Source organism: Pleurodeles waltl, chromosome 11, assembly GCF_031143425.1.
Source record: "Pleurodeles waltl isolate 20211129_DDA chromosome 11, aPleWal1.hap1.20221129, whole genome shotgun sequence".
Taxonomy (NCBI): domain Eukaryota; kingdom Metazoa; phylum Chordata; class Amphibia; order Caudata; family Salamandridae; genus Pleurodeles; species Pleurodeles waltl.
The window spans coordinates 827,216,274-827,241,341 of NC_090450.1; the positions used below are offsets into that span (position 1 = coordinate 827,216,274).

Genomic DNA, 25,068 nt, shown 5'->3' on the forward strand with positions numbered 1-25,068 from the left:
TCTTCCCCCCCCCCAAAAAAACTGGGGACCACCACCTCTACAGGGCACAATAGTATTTGAATAAAAGGCAGGGGTCTTGCAGACCCCCACAGGCCACTGGGACCACCACCTCCCCTGGGCTCAAATAACTTTATCGAAGTGGGTCCTTTGCGGACCCCTGGTGACCACCACATCCCCAGGGCACAGTTAAAATTAAGGAGACGCCTTGTGGAGCCATACATGGCCCTGGGGACTGCCACCCCTGAGGAGCCCACCCTCCAGAGGTAGCTGTTTGCAACAGCAAACATAGCTCCAATTTCAGCAAGCGGGAGCTGTCAAACTGCTCCCACTTGCTGAACACTGAGTTTTCATCTTTCTCTGCCCACTGTGTATGTGGGCAGGAAAGAGATTAAAACATTGCTCCCGCACTCAGGGAGCTGCTATTTGTAGCAGCTCCCTTTGTGCGGAAGCAGTGCCAGCTCACGCTTCAGATGGAAGCCTGTGGGACCACGGGTGCCTTGAGGCTCCCCGTGGCCCCAACATGTTTACACTGTTGGGTACCCAGTAACATCCGGCCGTGGGATGGGGTCCCTGTGACAGAAATCAGCCTAGGAAAGAGGGCCAGGTGCCCCCCCCTTCCTTTTATAAAATAAGTATTTGGCCCTGGGTAGGTGGTGGTCACAGAAGCCCAGGGGGTTCCTTGTGGCCCTCCCTTGAAAAACTATTAGAATAAGCCCCGGGGGTCCATGGTGCCACCCCCCACTCTGTTATCCTCATAAACCCCCCCCTCTCCCTATTTTTTTAAACTGTAGCCCTGGGGAGGTGGTGGTCCCGGGCAAGCTTGAAATAACTATAACAAGTTAATTTCTATGGTATTGTACATTTAAAATGTGAGCCCAACTATAACATCCCTGTAATCTTTGGTTGTTTCAGTGAATACATATCTACGTATATGTATAAATAACCTACTGGCAGTCGCCAATAGCGAGTCATAGTTAGAACCATGTTTCCATAGAAAAAGTGTTTTTTGACTTGCCTACACCTTTGGCATTGTTTGATGAATCTTCCCGAAAATTTCCCCAAAAAGTGGCATGGTGATGCTTGTTGCGCACACGAAGTTTCAGGGACCACTGGATGGAATTATACAGAATTTGGCAGAAAGCTATTTTTTGTAAATACGTTCAGTAGTTTAGGAGATATTTAAGGGCAAATACATTTGTATATCTCTGGCCGCGATTAATCAGGAAATTTGCACATTTTTGTGAATATGCTGGTATAAAGAAGCGTTGCAAATGACTGACTAGAAAGTTGCGACCGCCATTTTATTTCATGGAACTCCTTCCCCGGTGGTGAAAATTAAATTTTGAATGTGGCATAAGGGGTTAGGGTTAAGGTACCCTGACCCTAGCGATGTGATATAAGTGTGTTTAAGGGGCAAATTATAGGTTTAACATAATTTTGCATCACTTGATTCCGTAAATGGCAACTTATTTTGTGATGAAACAAATTCATATCCCACCTGCTATATTTATGCCCCGTCACCTTTGAAGTTAAAACAGGTTAATGCGCCTTCACTTAATTATGGTTTACACTGGTCACTGATGCTCATTAAATTGTGTTGAAGTCCTTTGTGTCTTAACCGACTGGTGATCTCCATAGATGTTGACTGCAGGGCCTCACGAAATTGCTTTCCAATTTCTAGGTTTTTTTTCTGTGAAGTGCATGCAAAATGAGAAATACACCAGGTATTTTTTCTTTTTTTTTTCTTATCCCTCCAGTTACCGATGTTTCTCCATAAGCTACACTTCTCCTTCCTTTATCCGCGCTTTTGCTGTTGCCTGGTGTGTCCTGGAGCAGAATCACTCATGGGGTACTAGTCTGACCTTTATTTTTTCGAGTTTTGTTATTCACATCCGGCACACTCTGATACGAGAATAAGACATTGTCACTGTGCTGCCATATTTTATAAGCGTCTTATTATACTGTATTTTCATGACTAGGGAGAAGATAATAATCATATCCCAGAACTTTGTCCAAGTTATCATCAGCAAATGATCTACCAAAATATACTGCCCATTTGCCGACTAGCGCTTGGCCTACCAAAAACGCTGACTAATCCTCTATTATCCTTTTTGTATGCCAACCTTTTCTTTCCGAGGGCCACAGGTAAAAAATGCTATTTCACCAATTGTGTGGTAATGAAATACAAACCATGTTCTACCAATAAGCCAAATAATATTCTCTAAGCATTTCCATACCCTTAAGTTGTCCCTGAAGCCCATTAATTGTAAATAAGTTGCTCAGATATTTCAGAAGTTCAGGCAGTGCCCAACAACCCAACATCTTCTACGCTGCTAACAGTAAATGACTTTGAATTTGAATAGTCTTTGAGTAGTAGATCAAGGCAGTTAGAAGTGGCAGGTAAAGCAGCACAACAGACAGCATTCACAGGGAAACCAGTCCCCGGCATATGTACCTTGAATGTAGACTCCCACTCAGCTGTCATCTTCCCCCACATGACCTCATCCTTTGTGGCCTGCTGTTGTTTCAGAGCTACAGGCTTCTTAGAGCACATCAACACTTAAATGCTCCTCTGTATCATTTGAGAGCTGGTGAACACCAAATACACCGCTCACACGCTTGCAAACCTACGTTACCATGGTATTTGAGATTGAGAGCACTGCTGATTGTCGATTTGTAGGCCAGCTGTGGATGCATTGCTTCTACAGCCATGGATGACTTTTCTCTAAAATCTTAAAATGTTTCCAAAGTATATGAAAGTAAAGAAGTAGCTGCTCTGGTTCGTAGACAAAATGACAGATGCTAAGGAATTTCTGAAGAGAGGTCAGGTGCAAACACGCATGTTGAAAGAGCACTGGCAGATCCAGCAAAGGGAGAAACATTGCTCATTGAGAGAGTTGGGAGTACTTGGTGCAGAGTAGAGTCTCAAACTAATTATTCATAGAAATGTGCCTCATTCAGCTCATCTACTTCCTGGCAACTAATAATCAATTGACCCTCGGGTGTTCTACATTTCTTGGAGCTTAGGTGAACATTGTACATTTCGAAGTGTTGGGAATGCAGCTGAGCAAAATAACATTCAACCACCTCACAAGGAACTTAATTGGGGCTCCCGCTTTCAGTTTCTTTCATAGGTGCTGTTAGACTTCTCATCCTTGGCGTTGTCTCCCTTAACTTTTTGCCTCTGTTTCACAGGTGGTTGATGTGTGCTGGACTCTATTTATGCTGTTTCTGTTACTCTGGGCACTTTACCACTGCTAACCAGTGCTAAAGTGCAAGTGCTCCTATACAAAATGTGTATGTAATTGGTTCATCCATGATTGGCATATTTGATTTACTGGTAAGTCCCTAGTACCGTGCACTAGAGGTGCCCAGGGCCTGAAAATCAAATGCTGCTAGTGGGCCTGCAGCACTGGTTGTTCCACCCACATTAGTAGCTCTGTAAACATGGCTCAGACCTGCCACTGCAGTGTCTGTGCGGGCAGTTTTAAACTGCCAATTCGACTTGGCAAGTCTACACACTTGCCAGGCCTAAACCTTCCCTTTTCTTACATGTAAGGCACCACTAAGGTAGGCCCTAGGCAGCCCCATGGGCAGAGTGCAATGTATGTTTAAGGTAGAAGATATACTAATGGGTTGTGTATGTCCTAAAGTTGAAATACTGTCAAATTTGTTTTTCACTGTTGTAAGGTCTATCCCTCTCATAGGTTAACATCGGGGCTACCTTTAAATATGATTAAAGTGTAAATTCCCTTTGGGAGCGGATAGACATGTGGAGTTTGGAGTCTCTGAGCTCACAATTTAAAAATATATCTTTTGGTAAAGTTGATTTTAAGATTGTGGGGGTTATTCTAACTTTGGAGGAGTGTTGATCCATAGGATATAATGGACTCGTAATACGGCTGGTGGTAAATCCGTCACTTTTCCGTCACTTTTTGGGACGGATTAACACCTCCTCCAAAGTTAGAATAACCCCCTGTGTCTTTGAAAATGTCACTTTTAGAAAGTGGGCATTTTCTTGCTTAAACCTTTTCTGTGACTCTGTCTGTTTGTGGATTCCCTGTCTGGGTCAGTTTGACAGTTGGGCTGTTTGCACCTGTCTAGACAGTGACACAAAGGGAGCTGGGGTGCAGCCTGCATATCCTGATGAGCCATCTGTGCTAGGAGAGAGAGGAGAAGTGGTCACTCACACCTGAAAGGGCTGTGCTGGCCCTCACACAATGCAGTCTCCAACCCCCTGGTGTGTGTCTGGGGCCTGGGCAAGGCAGGATTTCACAAACAAGAGAGACTTTCCTTTGAAGTAAGCCTACTTCAAAGGGCAAAATGGGTATAAGAAGGGCACCCAAAACCACAGAATTTAGATCACTTCTGGAAACCAAGAGGAACCTCTGCCTGGAGAAGAGCTGCCCTACCTGTGACTGTGCTTTGTGGAGCTATCCTGCAGTTGCTGCTTCTGCCTGTGCAAGAGGACAAAGACTGGAGTTTGTGTGCCTTCCTGCTTGTGAAGAACTCTCCAAGGGCTTGAATTGGAGCTTGCCTTCTGTTGTTGCTGTCTCGGGGACAGCAAAGACTTCTCTCTGCCAGCACCTGGAGCCTCTGCTGAGACTCCTAACCTGCCAAGTGGTGCCCATCCAGTTCCTGGGACCCTGTAAGGAGAAGCTGGAAGAACAAGAGTAAGAATCCACGCACAGACTGCGGTGCAGGGAAAAGATCGACACAACTCCGAGACACAGCTGAAAAATCGACCTGCTACATGCCTCCGCGCTGAAACCGACGATATCCTGCAGCTGGAAGATCGACGTACGCGGCTGGAGAAATGAAGCGGAGCATCGCTGACGGAGGCTGGTGAGATCGCAACCCGCGCTGCGTGGTTTTCGAATCATCGTGTGGCAGGATTTCCAACGCAAACATCGCTGGGTGTGTAAAAACAACGCAAGGCCTGCCCGGACCGGAGAGTTGTTCGGATCAACGCATAGTTCTCCTGCAGAGAGAAGAAACAACGCACGCCGACCCGACCGAAGGAGAAACGACGCACAGTCTCGCTCGTGAGTGATATTGACACATCGCAAGCCCCTTTTGACTCACACTCGCCCGTGCAGTGCTATTTTTGATGCGCACAGGTACATTTCCACGCTAACAGCGTTAGCGTTGTGTTTAAAATTACTTGAAGACTCTTTTTGGTTTTTAATTGATCACTTGACTTGTGTATTGTGGATTTTTTTTGTTTTGGTCTTGTTGTGGTTAGGTAAATATTCTCTATTTTTCTAAACTTGTGTTGTCATTTTGTAGTGTTTTCATTAAGTTACTGTGTGTGTTGGTACAGACACTTTACACCTAGCACTCTGAAGTTAAGCCTACTGCTCGTGCCAAGCTACCAAGGGGGTGAGCGGGGGTTAGCTGAGGGTGATTCTCTTTTACCCTGACTAGAGGGAGGGTCCTTGCTTGAACAGGGGGTAACCTCACTGCCAACCAATGACCCCATTTCTAACACGTGCTCATTCTTTTCCTCTATTTCATTCGCTCCTCATTCCTTTTTGCTCACATGCACCAAAGCCCTTTCTAATTTGATGCTTGATAGATAAATAGGACCAAAAGAAGGCAAGCTGTCACTCTAATGTAGATACTTCTTGGTTCTTGGTCACCTACTCCTATTGCAAAACATTTAACTGACAAATTTTCCTGTAACCCCAAAGGGTTCGAGTCAATTCAGTGCTGGCACATCATGATTTCATTCTCCACTTGAATTAAATGCCCAGGAGAATGGATGTATCTAAATATAATTTATCCTTCTGTTACTTCTCCTTTTATTCCCCCTAATTTCAAGCTTAACAAGTGGACTTTGCAACAATTGATCTGTCCTCACCAGTGAAGACCTGTTTGCACCTTTACTGTTCATCACACAAGTACTTGTACATGACAATCAGTTCCCTTGGCTAACTATTTTCTTTATTTACTGGTTCACATGAGAATTTTAGTATGAGTAGAATTGCAATTTACAGTGGAAAGAAAAATATTTGACATACTGTTACAAAATTGGTCTACCTGTAAACCTTGACTAGTTGTACAAATTGCCATCATGTTCTGTGTTCATGCCTTGTGAAATTGATACCAACTTCTTGTTAAGTTCAATCCTCTGATTGCCTGTTGCACACATAATGGATCTGATCCCATTTCATTTGTTGATACAAAGCATACTTTGATTTCCTTAATCATGATGATGGCTTTTAATCTGAAGATTCTAAATGGGTAACACAGTTTGATATAGCATGCCTTATACTGGGATGATCATAGTAGGCAGTTAGTTGGCCCTCTTAAACATGCAACTTCCTATTCCGCAAAGGATGTTTTCAACCGTACTAGCTTCTGAGAATTATTGTAAACGTATATTGCATATCAAGATCTTCCTTATCTAGTATGTTCATGTCTCCCTCCATTGCTGCTGATGTTAGTCACGTATCATCCTTGCAACAGCAGCTTCAGACCGAATGGCACCCCAGTGATAGTCATGCGACATGTAACAGGGTTTCTTGGATACTTAAGTGCATCAGGCCGGTTTCTCTAATCAAACTTTCCGCTTCAGACTGACATTCTTGCCCCATCTGTGGACACGGCCAGCTCTTTGACTTCAAACACAGGCACCCTCCACTGCCTTTCTTTTTGATGCCACCCAGCAACCGAGTGAAGTTGATATGGATTACATTGGATCTGTGAACTGTGACTTCTTTTCGTAAGGATTTGCCTTTTTCACAGGGACCTGCCTGGGCGTTTATCCAAAGGCATAATTTACTGCATCTGCTTGCCTGAGTGTGCATCTTTAAAGCCCTGAAGATAATAAGAACCTCAAGCTGAGCCTCTTATTACTATTTTTCTTCTCATGTGTTTTCAGATAACCACTTCTGTTACTACAGTGCTTGTCAGCAACAACTTTCTTCAACATTTGTCTGAACATCAAAATGGAATCCATCCAATCTAATTCAGTCTGCAGCACTGCCCTCACAACCCTGCATTTCCTTAAAAAGTTCTCTTCAGAGACCTGTCAAATCTTTAAAATGCACCAGCTCATACTCTCAATATTTCTGATCTAATCGGAGCACAGAAACATGATTTGTTTCCCACAGATATTGGCTTTCTCCTTCAGCTCCATGATGATTTGATGAAATATTGCCCACAGGATGTTGTATTTTTCATTTCAACCATGTGTCTAAATCTGGGGAGATGGGGGTGTTAACTTCTGAAGAATACTATAAAGGTACCAATCTATTATCAGCATTTTGAGTCTAATTTGTTTCACCTATTCTGTTTGACCACCAGGTGGTTGATTTATTTTAGTATATAAATGTTCATGACTTCTGTTTTTCTATGTTACAAGCCCATTCTTGCAGTGTTTTTTTTTTTGTTTTTTTTTATGATTTCAAACATGTTGGAAAAACTGACACCTTAAAACCTTTTAGATACCTATAACGAGTTACCTTAACTACTAGTAAGAAGGTGACGTTGCTCCCACAAGAATATTTTGGCATCCAATTCAGTGCATATAGTTTAGGTAGTTCATTGTCTGTCTCATTTCTTAATCTTTCATAAGTGATAAAAATGTACTTAGTTTCTTTTTCAAGAGAAACTTACTTTGGCTAAAATTTCATGTTTTCAGTCTCGCATCTTACCGTACTGTTGCTGACAAAGTAGCCTCTATTTAAATTAAATCTTCTAATTGTGTGGAGTTTTTTCCTTAATTTTTAGACTCTAAATAACTTATTTTGTACTGGGAAACTAGAGGGGAAAATGGAGCTGCTCCTCCAGTTCCCCTTTAATTTTACTTTAGGAACTGAGGAAACAAAGCAATGCTAACATTAAAGTTACTAAATCTGCCTGCTATTCACGTTAGGCTGCTGTGGCTTCTAGCTGCTCAAAAACCGTTAGTTAGTACTATAGGCAGTGCATAAAGTCTTGCTTCTACCCCATCACATCAAAAACACTGAACTGTATCTAAAAGTGTTGTATCATTCTGATGTCCTGCTTTCAAATTTGTCTTTTCGTGTTTGAGGCTTCGGTGGTGATGGGCAGCTTCAGACTGCTTCGGAGTTAGGGAAACATGAAAATGATTTCCTAATTCCCAGGCAAAAGCGTGACCGGATTTGGCCACAAATAATATGAAGCCTTTTGCTTGAATGTTACCAGTATCTCAGCAAGATTTACAAAGCAGAATCCGACCTTGAGAAATAATCTTGTTAGCAATGTCCATCACACATTTTCAGGATATCAACGTACGATAAAAGTACATTTAAATTATTCTAATTTACTCAGCCCATGGATATCGTTGAAGTCTGACCATTACAGCAAAAGTGCTCTAGTATGCCTGAAAGTGCAATCAGACGAGCATAAACACAGACATTTGTCACCTCGAGAGGAAATATCCTTTCACTTCAGTTATTTGGACTTCAGAACATTGATCATTCCCGAGTGTCTAAATATTGCTGTACATGTTCTGGAATTTTCTGTTCTGATTTATAAAGAATGGGACTGCAGACTTCTGTTTCAGCAGGCTGTGGCACTCTAATGCAGAGAAACTGAAGAAACGCACGTTTCATTTGTGTTTGTTATAGGGCTCCTCTTTTAGGAAGCATTCTCATGCACTCCATATTGTGTAGGGTCCAATGTCCTCTGTAATAAGGTTCGTCATTTTATTAATTCAAATTCTCTTCTCATACCAAGCCTGCATTTTAATTGGATTATTTTCAATAACGATTGCATACTTGAACTTGCAGGTAGCTTTGAAAGAGCCTTAGCGAATGTCGGTGTTTTCAGTTGCGTTATAAATTGTGTACTTCTCTGTTCTTCGCAGATATACACATGCATAACGTTAGTGAAATGTTAACAAGCTAGGTAGAGTTGTAATCTCAAATTGAGATTCCTGTTTTATCAGAATGAAAGCAGGCACTGGTGGACTTTTTCTTAAATTAGGAACAGTTTAATGTAAATTATGAAAAACGTGCACATGTTAGACCCAGTTTGACAATAAAGTTTTCCTATTTTGCTGTGCACATTTAAACAGTAAATAAAACTCAATTAGTTATAATAGGTGATTAAAGTTATTTATGTTTTGAGAATAGAAATGGCACCCTTTTACAGATTTGCCACTCCATTTTTGCATTAGTGGTGCCTGCGGAGAGGTAAAGTTGGCCTTTGAGAAGTCGATGTGTAAGAAAGTTGCTGTAAAGATCATCAATAGACGGAAATTTAGGCTGAGCGGTTCAAGAGAGACAGTAAGTATACACCTATTTGTTGCACAGTTTATCCTTTAAAGAGAAGTTCACAGTTCCAGCACAAACAATAGGCCAAGTTATTTTTGTCTTTTCAGATCTTTAATTGCGTTCTTGGGAGAAATGTGTAACCTACTAGCTGTTGTTGCCATACAGTAGAATTAAACTATGGAACACTCCCCTCAATTACTGGGCTTGATTTCACATTGTATTAACGTTGGTTAGGGAGACTGACCATTCCAAGATAGAGACAGTACATTACTAAAAACGTTTATGATGCCTATCCTTGATACTGCCTATATTTCCAACTTGCAAGTACTAATTCCTATTTCTTTTTAACATGATGAGGAGCCAGCTTGCATAGGAGCTACTATCTCATAACTTATGTTTGTTTTGCTTGCAAGTATGTTGCTGTATTGCCTGTGATTTCCGTCCTTATTTTTCTCTTTAACACTCCCATTTGATCTTTAAATTTTATGTACTGTATCCTCTGACATATTACAGCATTTTCTCTACATTTACCACCAACTTCCTCTCAGCTATATCTAGATGTTTAGTTTAGATTTGAGTACCTTGTTCTTCTTTCACTGCTCATATCCAGTACAGATACACAATTGGCAGGAACGCTGAGATACTCACTATGAATCTTGATTGCAGACTCAGACCAATCTCCCTCATAGGTTAACATGGGGGCTGCCTTTAAATATCCTTAAAGCGCAGATTCCCTTTGAGAGCAGATAAAAATGTGGATTTTAGGGTCTCTGAACTCACAATTTAAAAATACATATTTTTGTGAAGTTGTTTTTTAAATTGTCTGTTTGAAAATGCCACTTTTAGAAAGTAGGCATTTTCTTGCTTAAACCATTCTGTGACTCTGCCTGTTTGTGGATTGTTTGTCCGGGTCAGTTTGACAGATGGGCTGGTTGCACCTCTCACTAGACAGTGACACAAAGGGAGCTGGGGTGTAGTCTGCATTCCCTGATGTGCCATCTGAGCTAGAGGGGAGGGAGGAGTGGTCACTCACACCTGAAAGGGCTGTGCCTGCTCTCACACAATGCAGTCTCCAATTCCCTGGTGTGTGTCTGGGGCCTGGCCTGGGCAAGGCAGGATTTCACAAACAAGAGAGAGTTTGCTTTGAAGTAAGCCCACTTCAAAGGGCAAAATGGGTATAAGAAGGGAAACTAAAACCACAGACTTTAGAACACTTATGGAAAGGAGAAGCTGGCAGCCCAAGAGTGAGAAATCCACACACCAACCGCTGTGCGGGGAAAAGATTGACGAGACTCCGATCTGCGGCTGAAAAATCGATGCGCCGCCGGCTTCGGGCTGAAATTCGCCTCTCACCTGCAACGCGACCGGAGGATTGACGCCCAGAGCTGGGGAAATGACGCGCAGCATCTCTGACGGGGGCTGGTGAGATCGCAACCTGCGCTGTGTGGTTTTCAGACCATAGTGCGGCTGAATTTCTGACGCAAACACTGCTGGTCATGTAAAAACAACGCAAGGTGTGCCCGGACCTGAGAGTGCTGACCGAATCGACACATCGCTGTCCTGCGGAGAGAAGAAACGATGCACACCAACCCTGACTAAAGGAGAAACGACGCAAGGTCTCGCTCGTGAGTGAAATCCACGCATCACAAGCACTTTTTTGACGCACACTCACCCGTGCAGGGTTATTTTTGACGTACCCAAGGTACATTTTCACGCTAACAGTGTTAGCGTTGTGTTTAAAACTACATGAAGACTCTTTGCATTTTTAGTAATGACTTGTGTATTGTGGATTTTTGTCGTTTGGGTCTTGTTTTGTTTAGATAAATGTTCTCTATATTTCTAACCATGGGTTGTCATTTTGTAATGTTTTCGTTAAGTTACTGTGTGTGTTAGTACAAATACTTTACACCTAGCACTCTGAAGTTAAACCTACTGCTTGTGCCAAGCTACCAAGGGGGTAAGTAGGGGTTAGCTGAGGGTGATTCTCTTTTACCCTGACTAGAGTGAGGGTCCCTGCTTGGACAGGGGGGGTAACCCTGACTGCCAACCAAAGACCCCATTTCTAACAGGAATACTTTACATTTTTCCAACAATATATACATTTGACGGTAAATGCCCAAACCTTTGGTACTCTTGGTCATGGATCACTGTCTGAAAGTGAGCAGAGCGCATTAATCCACTTTTAGAGACTGCAATTCTGACATTGTGGTTGATGAAAAGATTAAACCATTTGGAGCCAAATTGGATTTGAGAATGTTTATGGATAAGTTACGTGATTATCCTGGTCTCCTTGTCTCATTATTATCTGAAGATTATTTTGTTCTCTCAGAAACAGGGCCCAGTGACAAGATTCATCATTGGTTACAAATGCAATATGAGAGTGCTTTGCTCGCCGGAAACTCTGTTATAAAATTGATTTCTAGATTGCAGCAACTGCATCAGTGATAATTTTGCACGCTCATGTGACACAGACGCTAAAGGCATTAAATGTGGTTACCCTACTTGTGCGAAATTAAAAACTTTGAAATATACATCAGGGCAATAGCAATGCCTTCCTAAATCTGTCTGAGATAGGTACACTTTCTATTCCAGAGCATTAACAACCTCTGATTAAAAAAAAAAAAAAAACAGCTCTTTGTGGCATCAAAAAGCATTCGATAAAAAAAACGTCCACCAAGAGGGCTTTCCACATGATTATATGTTTTGCCTGGAATAAGCTCACAGGTACTTCACGAGACATTGAGAAACATTTGCCGTACAGCAAAACAGTTAAGACTTTTCTGTTTTAGGGCTTTGTGCTACCCTCAACTTTTTGTGGCGGTTGATCGAATTTTAGTGCTATTATTTAAACAACCTCGGATGAAAGTATGTCTAAAAAAAGAACCTTTACAGATGTGTGCTATGTATGGACCTTTAACAAATGAAAGCACCATTTGTTGTGCCATTCTTATTTCGCTGCTCAGCAGGCATGTGATTAGTGACGTCCAATAAACCACCAAGAAATGTTGAAGCTTCTCTTTATATGGAAGAAAGAAGAGAGTGAGGCATTACTTTTTTGAGTGATTTAATCCGTTGTTCTTCAGAAACATGGAAATAATAAAATATTTCAATGAGACAACAGAAACCCTTAGGTAACTGCACTTATTCTACTCTGTGGCGCTGCAAACACCTAACCAATGGGGCTGAACAGTATTTACACACTACTCTGGTGCAGTATATCTACTGCCCATGTTCCCTGTGAATAAACAAAATCAGTATGATTTGTTCAATAGCGCTCTGAAGGACAAGAGGATAGTCTTGACCTTCATAGCAGCTCGGTCATCTGGTAATAAGTTGGTGCATTTCTCTCCCTCTATCCAGAAGTACAGAGAAGAAAAAGTACTTCAACCTCAAGTGTGCGGGAAGAGAAAACAGTGAAGGCCCCATCTCTGAATGTTCTGCTGCGCTCAACTGCAAACACTGCAGCTGCTCTAAAGTCAGACTTCTGATTTGCTGTCAAAGCTCTAGTTGTCAACCTTCCTGCTGCCTAGATGTTGGTTAGCCCTCTTTCAGCCAGGAAGTTTGAGGGATAGATTGAGGCTGTCATATTCCCAGAGATATAGCTCTCGCTGTGCAGCAGTTTGTTTTGTCCTGAGGTATATGCTAGTATCGTCAAATTCCTAGATGAAGTGTTCTCTTAAGCTGGAAAATGTGAAAAAGGCACTCAAAGTAATTCTGCATAGATGTAGAATGGTCAACTGTCCATCATTTCTGCAGATAATACACTCCTGTTGTACTGCTAGGAGATCCTCTCAATCAGAGAAGATATTCCTAGTAGCTGCTCTTTTCATTGTAGCCTTAGTACAGAACTCCACAGAGTTATCAGCAGTGATACAACAGACCTCAAAATGATCAGGCAGTCAAAGTCGTAATGACACCGAGCAGCTCCTGCAGTGAAATTGCCATAGTGCCTTTTTATTACGTGAAAGAGCTGCAAGATCATTCCGGTGGCTGCAGAATGGGCCCAACAGAACTCTTTCCATGAACATTTGCAAGATGTGTGTGTGAATGCTAATCACTATAAAGTTGCACCAAAACATTTGATCCGTGCAGGGCCAGATTCTGAACTACAAACCATATCCCCTCTTGACAGCTTGGAATCTTTTCACTCAGCTCTTACAAGTCTTCAAGTTAAGTCTCAAATGCTCACCAGAGAGAGTTCATTTAGCTACAATTTCTTATGAAGGATGGCAGCACAACGCATCTCACAACTCCCTTTCTCACACATAATCTTTAAGAAGTTCATGTGAGCCTATTCAGGTAATTTCCTGCTATAGCACCTCTGCATGGAAGCTAAGCACACTGCCTGGTGCTATTGTAAGGACTTAATTCAAATATACACATAGAGTGCACCTGAGAGACTTGTGATAGAAGATTGCCATCTTAAAATCCATGACGCTGAGAATAAAACAGACATAAATCTATGGAACAAATTAATTTGAAAGAAATGTAGTTGCAGGTAATTTATGATTTTTTTTGGTTGCCATTTATCAGGCAATCCCCCAATAAATATGCAAGTAACGTGTGATGCAACTCAAATTCCTTAAAATAAAAAAAAAGATTAATAGAGGAAAAAAATTAGTATCACAGCAAAGTAACAAGTAACATGGCAGAAAGGAAAAAAAAACACAGTACATGAGGTACTTAAATGCCCCTTGGCAGGATGAGCTGTCTCTTCAAGGGAGGTGGGTTAGTTACATACAACCTACAACAGGATGCCCTTCGGAACGTGTCATACTCATGATCGTGCACAACAAAATAAACACAAATAGCAGTAAACAATCAAAAGTAGGTAGATGAGGGCAGTAACTTAGTTCGCAGCCATAATACATATGTCTTTGGAGAGGGGGGGCAATGTAAGTGGAAGTACAGAGCGATCCTGTGGGTCTTCTAAGGAACAATCCGTTGCGGGCTGGTATGCCACAGCAAGTGGAAGAGCAACAGCCCGACCAACATGTAGAGGGTGCAATAGGGAATCATACTCAAATCTATCAGGGCCAAAAGCTCCGTGGACGAACCAGATCCATGCATTTCCCCTGCAGCACCCGTGGCTCATGCCAATGATCAGGTAATAGCCTCAACTATTGAGCGGTAGCTCCTCCCCTTCCTCTGATGTGCAGGTCATGCGCCATAGCGTCTGCTTCAGCAGCCACCCAGCGAAGTCCCGTCCGTAGCCAACAATTGATCGAGGGTGGCTGTCCCCCCTTCCAGAATGTAGCTATCAGGTGCCGGAAGAGGGCAATATTTAGGTCTGTAAGTTTCAGGCAATGCTTGATACGTTTTGTGTGCTTTATGATGCCCAGAAGATAAAGTAGGGGGTTGGGAGACAGCTGAACATCCACAATTGCCAAGATATGGGTCATGACATCTGTGCAAGAAGGGGACAGTCCCGTACCATGTGAAGGAAAGTGGCGTCATAGTACCCACATCTAGGACATGCCAAGGTCACGCCCGGGAACATTTTGTGGAGGTGGTGTGGTGTTAAGTAAGCTTGGTACAGGTAGTTGAACTGGATAAACTTCAGGCTGGCGTTGCGAGATACTCGCTTCACCTGCTCGAGCGCCTTCCCCAATTGTTTGATCGCCAGGCTTGTCCCAAGACCTGCGTCCCATCTGGGTTTGGCACGCGTTGCAGGGTCCATTCAGGAGTCTGCAGGGCTACACATAATACTGTGATCGGTCTGCAGCCCATACCACAGGTCAGTTACACTGTAACCCATGATGGAGGGCTGGGGCCTCTCTCTCTACACTCCAGGTGGCCCTGTTCACCAAGAAAAGAGCATTGTAAACTAACCAGCTCCCAAACCAATGCCATCCTGCTGGTCCCGAAAGGGGCACATCATCCCATCATGTACAAATTCCCCAAGCAGGTCACTTCTGAGTCCCACCAAGGCCCTGAGTCCTGCGTCTCTAGCAGAGCACGCATCCGGTGCATGCTCCGGAGCAGCAATTGTGGTGCATACACGGGTGTAACCCAGCATGGTTAAATAAATCTATTCCAGCACAGCTTCGTGTCCTGCACCAGTCTGCCAGAACCTCTAGCCAGGGCTCCCATCTTCAGAAGCTATTCCAATATATCCATCCCGTCAGGTTTGTCACTAATCAAGCGACTTTTGCCCAGTATGTCTCCTGCCAACCACCGCATGGGCCATTGTAACAGTGTGACCGCAAAATAAAGCTCAAGGTCTGATACCCCTAAGCCACCCTGCAGGAGTGGTCGTTGGAGTATGTTAATAGCAGTTCGCTTGTATGCTCCTCCCCATATAAGATCAGAGAGTAGACTCCGTAGGTCCCTAAAGAAAGCCCTAGTGTGGGTCACCGCCACTGTTGCAAAGAAATTGAGGAGACGTGGCAGTAGTAACATATTTGCTGTGGACCCCGGCCCATAAGGCGACAAGGGCAAACTTGCCCAGAAGCCCACAGACTGTCACAGTGACATCCGGGTTCTACCATGATTGTCCTCAAGGAGGTCTCTGTGTGATATGCATTTACTCCAAGGTAACGAAAAGTCTCAGTAAGTAAAGTAACCGCCAAGGGAGACCATCTGATTCCAACTCCAACACCTCCGCTCGCTCAGTCAATCTCAGCGAAAAAAGCATGACTTTCCCCAGTTCACCTGAAGACCCACATATCCCCAAAGATATCAAGGGGGGTATAGAGTGCTGGTAGGTCTTGCACCGGACTACCCAAAGAAACCAGAACACCATTCTTTTCAAACAAACCTATATGCAAATGGGGTCTCCACCCTCACACCCCAGTCTGGGCCTCCTGCCCTCAATAAGGCAACCAGCGGCTTCATAGCTAAAGCAAAAATCACAGGGGGAAAGGGAGCACTCTTGTTGCGTGCCCTGCCAATATCAAACAGTCGAGAGATCTGACGGTCCGTCTGGACTGTGGCTCATTGCGCCTTATTCAGCAGCCTGACGCACTTCAGAAATTCAGGGCCCACTCTCAGGGTTTCCAAGACCCGTCCCGTCGGGCAAGGCGCACAGCGAGCGCCTCCTTTGATGTAAGTGTGACTATAAGGGGACACTCCCCCTCCTGGAATCTGAGGCCAGTTGCCTTAATCATTGGGGCCTCCGCAAGGTAGTCCCTTGCTACAGGTAGACCCTCTCAATCAATATATTATATGTTTTTTCCCCCCCTTTTTATGAGCGGACACAGATAGTGCAATTGCAGGAAACACGCATAGCTGGGGGAGAGGACATTAAACGACAGCATATATGGCGTGGGCAGTGCTTTTGCACTACATACTCTGGGTTTGCACGTGTTGCCATGGTTTAGATTCGTGCAGAAGTCCCATTACCCTCTTATTTAGAAATATATCCCAATGGCCGCTATGTTTTTGTGGCGGGATTACTTGATGGTCAGCAGGTGCTTTTGGGTAGTGTCTATGGCCCCTGTGTCTTCCAAATAGATTTCTTCGCATGATTAGCCACCGTTTTGGTAATATGGGCACACTTCCGTGGACTGGGGGGGGGTGGAAGGTATTTTGAAAGTGTACTCAATATTAACTGTGATCGTTCATACCCACCGCTACCCACTTCACCTGTGGTGTCTGCAGCCACACACTTCTTGCAGTGGGTGGAGCAGTGGGCACTGCGCGATTGCTGGTGCATGCTTCATCCTGAAGATAGGGAGTTTTCATACTATTCCACGCCACATGACCTACATATTTGATTAGACTATATGCTCTGCCAGTCCCCTTTGCAGTCACTGCCCGTCACTGCAGAATCTTTGGGGATAATGTTCTCCGACCACAATCCCTTTCTGGTGCAGTTCCACCGGGGGCCCCTGCGACCTCCAGTACCCATGTGGAGGTTGCAGCCCGTGGCACTAGAAGACCTAAGGGTTCAGGGAAACCACACGGAAGACCTTGAGGCACTATCTGACCGATAACTGGGGCACAGCAACCTCTCATCTGGTGGACTGGGAGGCACTGAAAGTAGTGGTATGTGGACATTGTATCCTTACAATGGTGGGGGTTCATAATACATAAAGAGCTAGTACAATTGAAAAACACTGTGTGGGAAGTGGAACTCCAATCGCGCACCTCTCCAGGGATGAACTGCCAACTCATTGACAACACTGAGACACCTGCCCAATTGGTGGAGCAGCTGCGCTGCCTAGACTTTAATGTATATCAGGCCCAGATGCATGCTGAGGGGAAAAATCGGGCCACCTGCTGAAGTGGCTGTTGCGCAGCTCATACCCAATGTCGCCCTTCACAGCGATTAGGACAACCCCCATGTGCTTACTAACCAAGCAGATATCCATGAGGCCTTTACTGCTTATTATCAAGAACTGTATAGTCCCACCCCATAAATTAGAACCCAAGACATAAATACCTTTCTTCTGGATGTCACACTGGTGGTCCTATCTCCTTCCAATACAGAGGACCTGAATGCACCCCTTACGACACTTGACATAACCAAAGCTGTAAAGGCGCTAGCAACTAGTAAAACCCCAGTGTTAGATGGGTGCCTATTGAATGTTAAAAAACATATCTGCCGATCTTGGCCCCCAAACTATTCTATTGCACTGCGTTGTAGGAAGGCAGATTTCCCCCGTCCATGAGTGAATCCTTACTTTGCCGCTGTTCACTCTCAAATGGCTTTCTTGAGCACTCTCCCTCTAACAGTACAGGATAGAATTACGCTGTGTAAAATGGTCATACTCCAGCGCTTGTTGTTCTTCTTTCATAACCTCCCATTAATTGTCCCTAGGAGAGACTTTTGCATGCTGCACTAGGCACTCTTCTTTGGAACAAGGGCAGGTGTAGGGTAGCATTGTGCAAATTGCAACTCTGGATTGAGAAAGGAGGGCTGGACACTCCTAATTTTGAGTGCTATTATTTGGCAGCATAGCTGTAATGGCCAGCACAATGGCTGGCAGGCCTGCTGTTAGAAGAACTGGGGCAGGGCTCCACCAGAATTGTGCTGCACATGGTCCAAGAAACCTTTCTCTTGTCTGCTACTCCACCCCCATAATGCAGCGCACTCTTGACAATAGCTCACACCAGCTACAAGCGAGGTGTTAAGATTATGCCCCTGCTTCCATAATATTCCCCAGAAATTTGACTGTCAGCCTTTCAGTAGCTCCGAGAGCTGCTAGGTCAGAGGGGTTTACAATGCTGCAAGGCGGCTGGAATTAGCACAGTGGGAGATCTATTCAGAGATAAGGTACTGGAACCCTTTGGCCGACTGCACAATGAAGGGGGCATACCTAGAGGCCACTTCTTAGCATACGCTAGGATTCGTGTCATATTAGCTGACCTCTGGCATATCAGGGATTCAGAACCAGACCCTCACCCTCTAGTACATACTTTACATATTTATGGGCAGTGGTAGGCACCTGAACACCTGGTTCACTAGAGCATTGGCACACCCAGCTCGCAATCCCTTACAATTGACATGTAGAACCTGGGAGTAGGATGTAGGCAGGGAATTACTAGTCAAGGAATGGGACAGGGTGCTAATATATCATAAGAGGGTATAGCGGAACGCCACATTCCAAAATATACAGTACAACATACTATATAGTGCATATTTTACACCAGCAGCACTGCACAAAATATTTGTCTCCCCTTCTGAATCCCCCCCCCACTGTCACAATATGGATGCTGACATGATCCATATGTTTTGGTCCTGTCCGGAGTTAGGCCGCTTCTGGCTCCAAGTAACTGATACGCTTACATAATTAACTGAACGCACTGACTTACACTCTGCAGAGAGTGACCTACTGGGACTCGTCCGTCGCCCCAAGCAAGCAATAGTAACTAATCGTTTTATTTACTTTGCGCTAATCATTAGTAGACAAGCCATTGTTATGAGCTGGAAATAGCCCATGCTCCCAGCCTTTTCCCATTTGTGCGCCACGGTCTTGAAGTGGGGTAGTGCCGAGTTGATAGCTCTTTGGCGGGAAGAGGTGAGAGGACTGCAAAAGGTCCCAGTAGCAAGTGACTGGGACATGTACAGAGCTGCAGTCTTACAGAGAACACATACAGCGCTGTTTCACAATAATAACTAGGCTAGTGAAGACCAAACAGGCCCTGGCCAGGAGACTGATCTAGCATGAGAGTCCCGGAAGCCCCGCGAAGCACGTCCACACCTCAAAGGTTAGAGAGAATGGCCACTAAGGACTTATGTATCAACTGATCTAAGAAGTAGAAATATTTAAATTATTGATGTAAATATATCCTGTCTATTGTGAATTGCTGCCAGTATGGTGGAATGATTTTGCGCATCATTTACCAGAATAGTACTAAAGTGCTTGCCTGTAACTAATTTGCATAGTCCTGAGTAGATAACTCATTTGGTTAACTAAAAAAAAGGGGGCAAGTTCATACTATTGTTTTTATTTAACCAGCAAGTCCTGTCTTAGATTCGATATGGAAGGACGCAGATGTTTCTCAAGCAAATGAGGCATTTTTGTACACACAGTAATGTCCGCTGAGTGCTATGTACACCTGTGAATGAAATTAATAAAAGTTGTTTAAAAAAAAAAAAAAGGCTGACCGGTCTAAAAAGTGTACCCTCCCACCCCTCCCCATCTTAGAGAGGAGAGCTACCTAACCCTTTGGGAGCTCTTTTCGTTAAGCCAGAGGAATCTGGAGAGACGATCAGCATTGGCGTGGTCAGTCCGCGGATGATGCTCCACCGTAAAGTCCATTCCCTGTAGGGAGATATACCACCTCAAAGAGTTTTGGATTTTCACCTCTCATCTGCATGAGAAATCTGAGGGGTCTGTGGTCTGTCTGAACCTGGGAGTGAGTCCCAAACATGTATGGTGTCAGCTTCTTCAGTGCCCAGACCACAGCAAATGCTTCTCTTTTAATGGCACTCCACCTCTGTTCCTGTGGAAGTGACCTCCTGCTAAAGAACGCTATTGATTGATCTAGGCCCTCCTCATTCAGCTTTGCTAAAACTACCGATATATGCCATGCTCTGAAGCGTCCTTCTGCACAATTAATTCCTTGGAGTAATCAGGGGCCCTGATCACAGGTGCTGTGCACATAGCTTCCTTGAGAGAATTAAAGGCTTTCTGACAAGCCTCTATCCAGATCACCACCCTGGGCTCCTTCTTAGAAGTCAGCTCAGTTAAGGGGGGCAACAATGGTGTCATAGCCCTTAACAAATCTTCTGTAATAGCCAGTGAGGCCTAGGAAGGCTCTCACTTCTGTTTGGGTTTTAGGTGGTTGCCATGCCATGATGGTTTCAGTCTTGGCCTGGAGGGGTTACACCTTGCCACCACCTACCAGGTGTCCCAAATACACCACGGAATGCTGCCCAGTCTGGCACTTGCTGGCTGTGAATGTCAGACCTGCCTGTTGCAGGGCCGGAAGTACCTCTTGGAGGTGATGCAGGTGTTTCTCCCAGCTGGCACTTGAGACAGAAATGTCTAAGTAGGCAGCAGAGAAAGCCTCCTTTCCAACCAGGAACCTGTTAACCATCCGTTAGAAGGTAGCAGGAGCATTTTTCAAGCCGAAGGACATCACCTGGAATTGGTAATGGCCTCAGGGGTTGAGAATGCTGACCTCTCTTTTGCTCCCTAGGTCAAAGCAGTCTGCCAGTACCCTGATGTTAAATCAAAAGTGCTGAGGAATTTGGCAGTGCTTAGCCTGTCAATGAGCTCATCATCTCTGGGAATGGGGTAGGCGTCAGTCTTAGTGACGGAGTTGAGGCCTCTGTATTCCGTGCAGAATCAAAGTTCTGGTTTGGAACCTGATGAGGTGGCCTTTAGTACCAACATCATGGGGCTGGCCCAGGGACTGCTAGAGGGCCCAATCACCCCCAAGGCTACTATCTTTAGAACTTCCTTCTGGATGCTGGCCCTCACTTTGTCTGACAACCTGTACATTTTGTTCTTTTCAGGCAAACTATCTCCTGTGTCAATATCATGGATGCACAGGTTTGTGAGGCCAGGGGTGAGGGAGAACAGGGAGGCAGACTGTCCCAGCAATTGGTAACAGTCACCTTGCTGCTCTGGCATCAGGGTGGCAGAGAGGATTACACCCTTCACTGACCCATTGTGTTCCTGTGCAGAGAGGAGGTCAGGGAGAGGATTGCATTCTTCCTCCACACCCTCATCTGTCACCAGGAGCATGCTCACTTTGGACTTCTCAAAGTGAGGCTTTACTCTGTTGATATGGAGCATCCTTAGTGGGTTCTTAGAGGTCCACTAAGTGAGCGGCCTCACCCTTACGCTCCTTGATCTCGTATGAGCCAGTCCAGCGGTCCTGTAGAGCTCTGGGCTCTACTGGCTCCATCACCATACTTTGTCACTGGGTTGAAACTCCACCAGAGTGGCCTTCAGATCATACCAGCATTTCATAACCTCTTGACTGGCCTCGAGGTTGCTCTTGGCCTTTTTCAAAAAGCGGTGCATCTGGTACCGGAGGGCCAACTTGTAGCTGATCACAGCCTGAGGAAGTTTCCTGGGAGCTTTCTCCTACCCCCTCCTTGACAATACTTAAAGGTCCCCTAACAGGCTAACCATAGAGGAGTTCAAAGGGATTGAACCCTACTCCTTTCTGTGGCACCTCCCTGTCGGCAAAGAGAAGGCATGGCAAGAGGATGTCCCACTTACGTCTCATGGCCTCGGGTAGGCCTACAATCATGCCCTTGAAGCTCTTGTTGAACCTCTCTACTAGACCATGTGATTGGGTGTGGTAGGGAGTAGTCAACTTATAAGTTACACCACACGCATCCCACATGGACTTCATGTATGCAGGCATGAAGTTAGTGCCTCTATCAGACATAATCTCTTTGGAGAACCCCACACGGGTAAAGATCCCTATCAAAGTTCTGGTCACCACAGGTACATTCACTGTCTTCAGGGGGATTGCCTCTGGGTAGCGTGTGGCATGGTCCACCAAGACCAGGATCAACCTGTTGCCTAGGGCTGTCTTGGCCAATGGACCAATGATGTTGATGCCCACCCCTTGAAAGGAGGTGTAAGCAACGGGGAGTGGGATCAGGAAAGCGTTCAGCTTTTTCTTGGACTTCCCACTGGCCTGACAGGTGGACAGGACCTGTAGAATGCATCTGAGGCTGTCATCATTCGGGGCCAATAGAAGTGGGCAGCAAGCCTGGCAAAGGTCTTGTCTTACCCTTGGCTAGTCATTTAGGGTATGTCGTGAGCCAAAGCCAGTAGGAAGGCCCAGTAACACTGGGGGACCACCAGCACACGTGCTGCTCCAGTATCCGGAGATCATTCTCCCAGTATAATAAGTGATTCCCCAGATGCTTCACCTGCTGCATGTGCTGAGGCCTGTCGCCTCAAGCCCTCGAGTGGGACATTCTTTCTGCATTTTGCCAATTTCCCTCCTGGTGGGCCCACCATCAGGCAAGCCCGGTAGGTCACCTAAAGCAGCTGTGTCCTCCCAGGTTGGCTCAGATGCCTCCTGCTCAGGGACCCCGTGAGCCTCCACCATGGGAACTTCAGGGACCGGTTTCCTGCGCCCCTTGCCCCTCTCTTTGGCAGCTGTCTGGGTCATTGTTCCAGGCTTCAGACTCCCTTGAGTCTTCTCCCAGGCAGCCATGGACCGTGTGGTCATACAGACCCACTCATTAAATCCCATCATTTCCAAGTGAGACCTGAGCTCTACCTCCCTCCAGTGAGTGTGCTCCAGGTCATCACCTAACCGGCATGGCAGGGCTCACAGCTTCAAAGAACCTCTACTCAAAGGGAGCCAGAGAGAGAGCACAAGCACTGTAGCACCAGTCAGCAGTGGTAAAGTGCGCAGAGTCCTAAAACCAGCAAATATGAGATCAGAAAAATGGAGGGAGGGAGGGAGGCAGGCAAAAAGTTGGAGGAAGACCACCTTACGTCTGTCAAGTCTAACAGTTAACCATTAACAAACAGCAGTAAGAACCCACTTCCCGGTGGCCCTTCCTGCTTTGGGCAAAACTACTATAAGAGTCTCACAGTTGGAGGGAGGATGCCTGCCTTGCTGATACACCTCTTGGTAGACCGCGAGCAATATGGGAGTAAGAATTGCACCAAATTCTGCATAATACTCTACCGGGCACCCATCTGTGCCCAGAGTCTTACTGGAGGCCATCTGACGTATAGCGAACCGCACTTCCTCAGGTTGCAGAGGTTTGTCAAGCTGTTGGGATTGGAGAGGATTAAGCCGGCATAGGGCGGCCTCTGCAGTATATCATCAGAGGTGGTCATCAGGAGGACTTGGAAGGGGGAATAAAGACTTCCGTAGTACTAAGCAAAGGTCTTGCAAATCTCAGCTGGGAGGACACAATGGTGCCTGAGGGCATGCGTATCGCCCCTATAATGGCCTTGGTGACTGCTGACCTGGTTTATCTCCATCTGCATGCTGGCGAACCAGGGATGGTCTACAGTCAATATTATTGAGTCACCACAATTCCTCTCTTTGTTGGTTCCTCAGCTTGCGCAGTTGCATCCTAGGGTCAATCACAGTCACCACCTCTCGCTCTGCAGCATACATCTGCTCCTCCAGCGATAGCACACTGCAGAGGAGGGAGATCCGCTTCTCCCAGGATGTCTTAATACATTGTCCCAGCAAAACCACCGTCATGGCATCCCAATCCACTCCCAGCGAGCATGCAGTACGCTTCAGTAGTGAAGCAAGGCCTCTGCCCTCAAGCGCCAAGTCTGTATAGGAGCCCTGTCAATCCCCCATTGGAAGGTCGCCTTGAGGGGGCTGTGGTCAGATAACGTTTGGCCAACGTACTCTGAGTCTTGAGCCCAGGCCCAGAGCTCCACATTCAAAAATAATTAGTCCAGTCTGGTGTGAACCAGGTGCCCTGGGGCATAATAAGAGTGTTCAGCATCATCGCAGTGAACCAGGTGCCAAATGTCATAGAGTTGTGTTGTAGTTGTCCATTCCCTGAAGTGTTTGGCCGCTACTAGGTCCTGATCTCAGGGAGTGGGTGGGGGGGGGCACTGATCGGTCCAAGGAGGTGCTGTGTACCCAATTAAAGTCCTTCCCCTATAAACTAGGGGACATGGAATAAAGGAGTAAGGCTGGGGACAGAGTGTGTAAAAACATCTCCTTGGAGTGTGTTGGAGGTAGTGTAACGGGCACCCATTTAGCGTGCCCTCTAGGAACACATATTGGCTCTCTGGGTCTACCTCGGCCCTGCTCTGAACAAACTGGCCACCTGGGACAATCCAGATTACAATTCCCCCCCCACCTTGCAAAAGCTGTGTACCCAGTACCAAAGACCTGTCCACTTCAATGTCAAGCAACCTTGTCTAGTTTAGTGGCGGTAAAGTGTGTCTCCTGTAGACAGGCAATATGAATATGCCTGCGTCTGATGTAGGTGTACACCCTGTGACGGCGCACAGGGGTCGCCATCTCCCAGATATTCCATGTTAATGCTTTATATTTTATAGTGATGGAACATATATAGATTGCTCTCGGCACTGAGGCCCAAGAACACTATCGGAGAACATTAAGGACAGATCTTTTCCCCTATCCTCCCCTCTGCCCAATCCAGCTCCTGTTACAAATCAAACCATAAACAAAACCACAACACCCATTCCCCTGTCTTGGATACCAGTGGGCATTGAACTACAATATCCCCAACTAAATAGTCAATAGTTAAGATGTGTCAAATGCACTGGACAGTCCTTACAGAAGTCTTCCTGGGTTGAGCCAAGAGATGTGCAAAAGAAATCTTGGGCGGTCCCAGGCTGAAAAAAGTGCTGACAACTCCCAAGACTTCATCAGAGCCGATCATGTCCTCCACGCACACCCTGATGCCTCCACTCCATCCGCTGCTCCCCCTGAAAGGGGC

The 25,068-nt window shown here is 45.4% G+C and overlaps 1 protein-coding gene across 3 annotated transcripts in view; it reads left to right on the forward strand.

The window, feature by feature from the left end:
* The window catches only part of CHEK2 (checkpoint kinase 2), a 230,996-nt gene that overhangs the window by 53,696 nt on the left and 152,232 nt on the right, over nt 1–25,068 (forward strand). For all 3 annotated transcript variants that reach the window (XM_069214672.1, XM_069214673.1, XM_069214674.1), the window contains one exon: nt 9,152–9,260. In XM_069214672.1, coding sequence (XP_069070773.1) covers nt 9,152–9,260 — 109 coding nt within the window. The remainder of the gene's footprint in view (nt 1–9,151; nt 9,261–25,068) is intronic.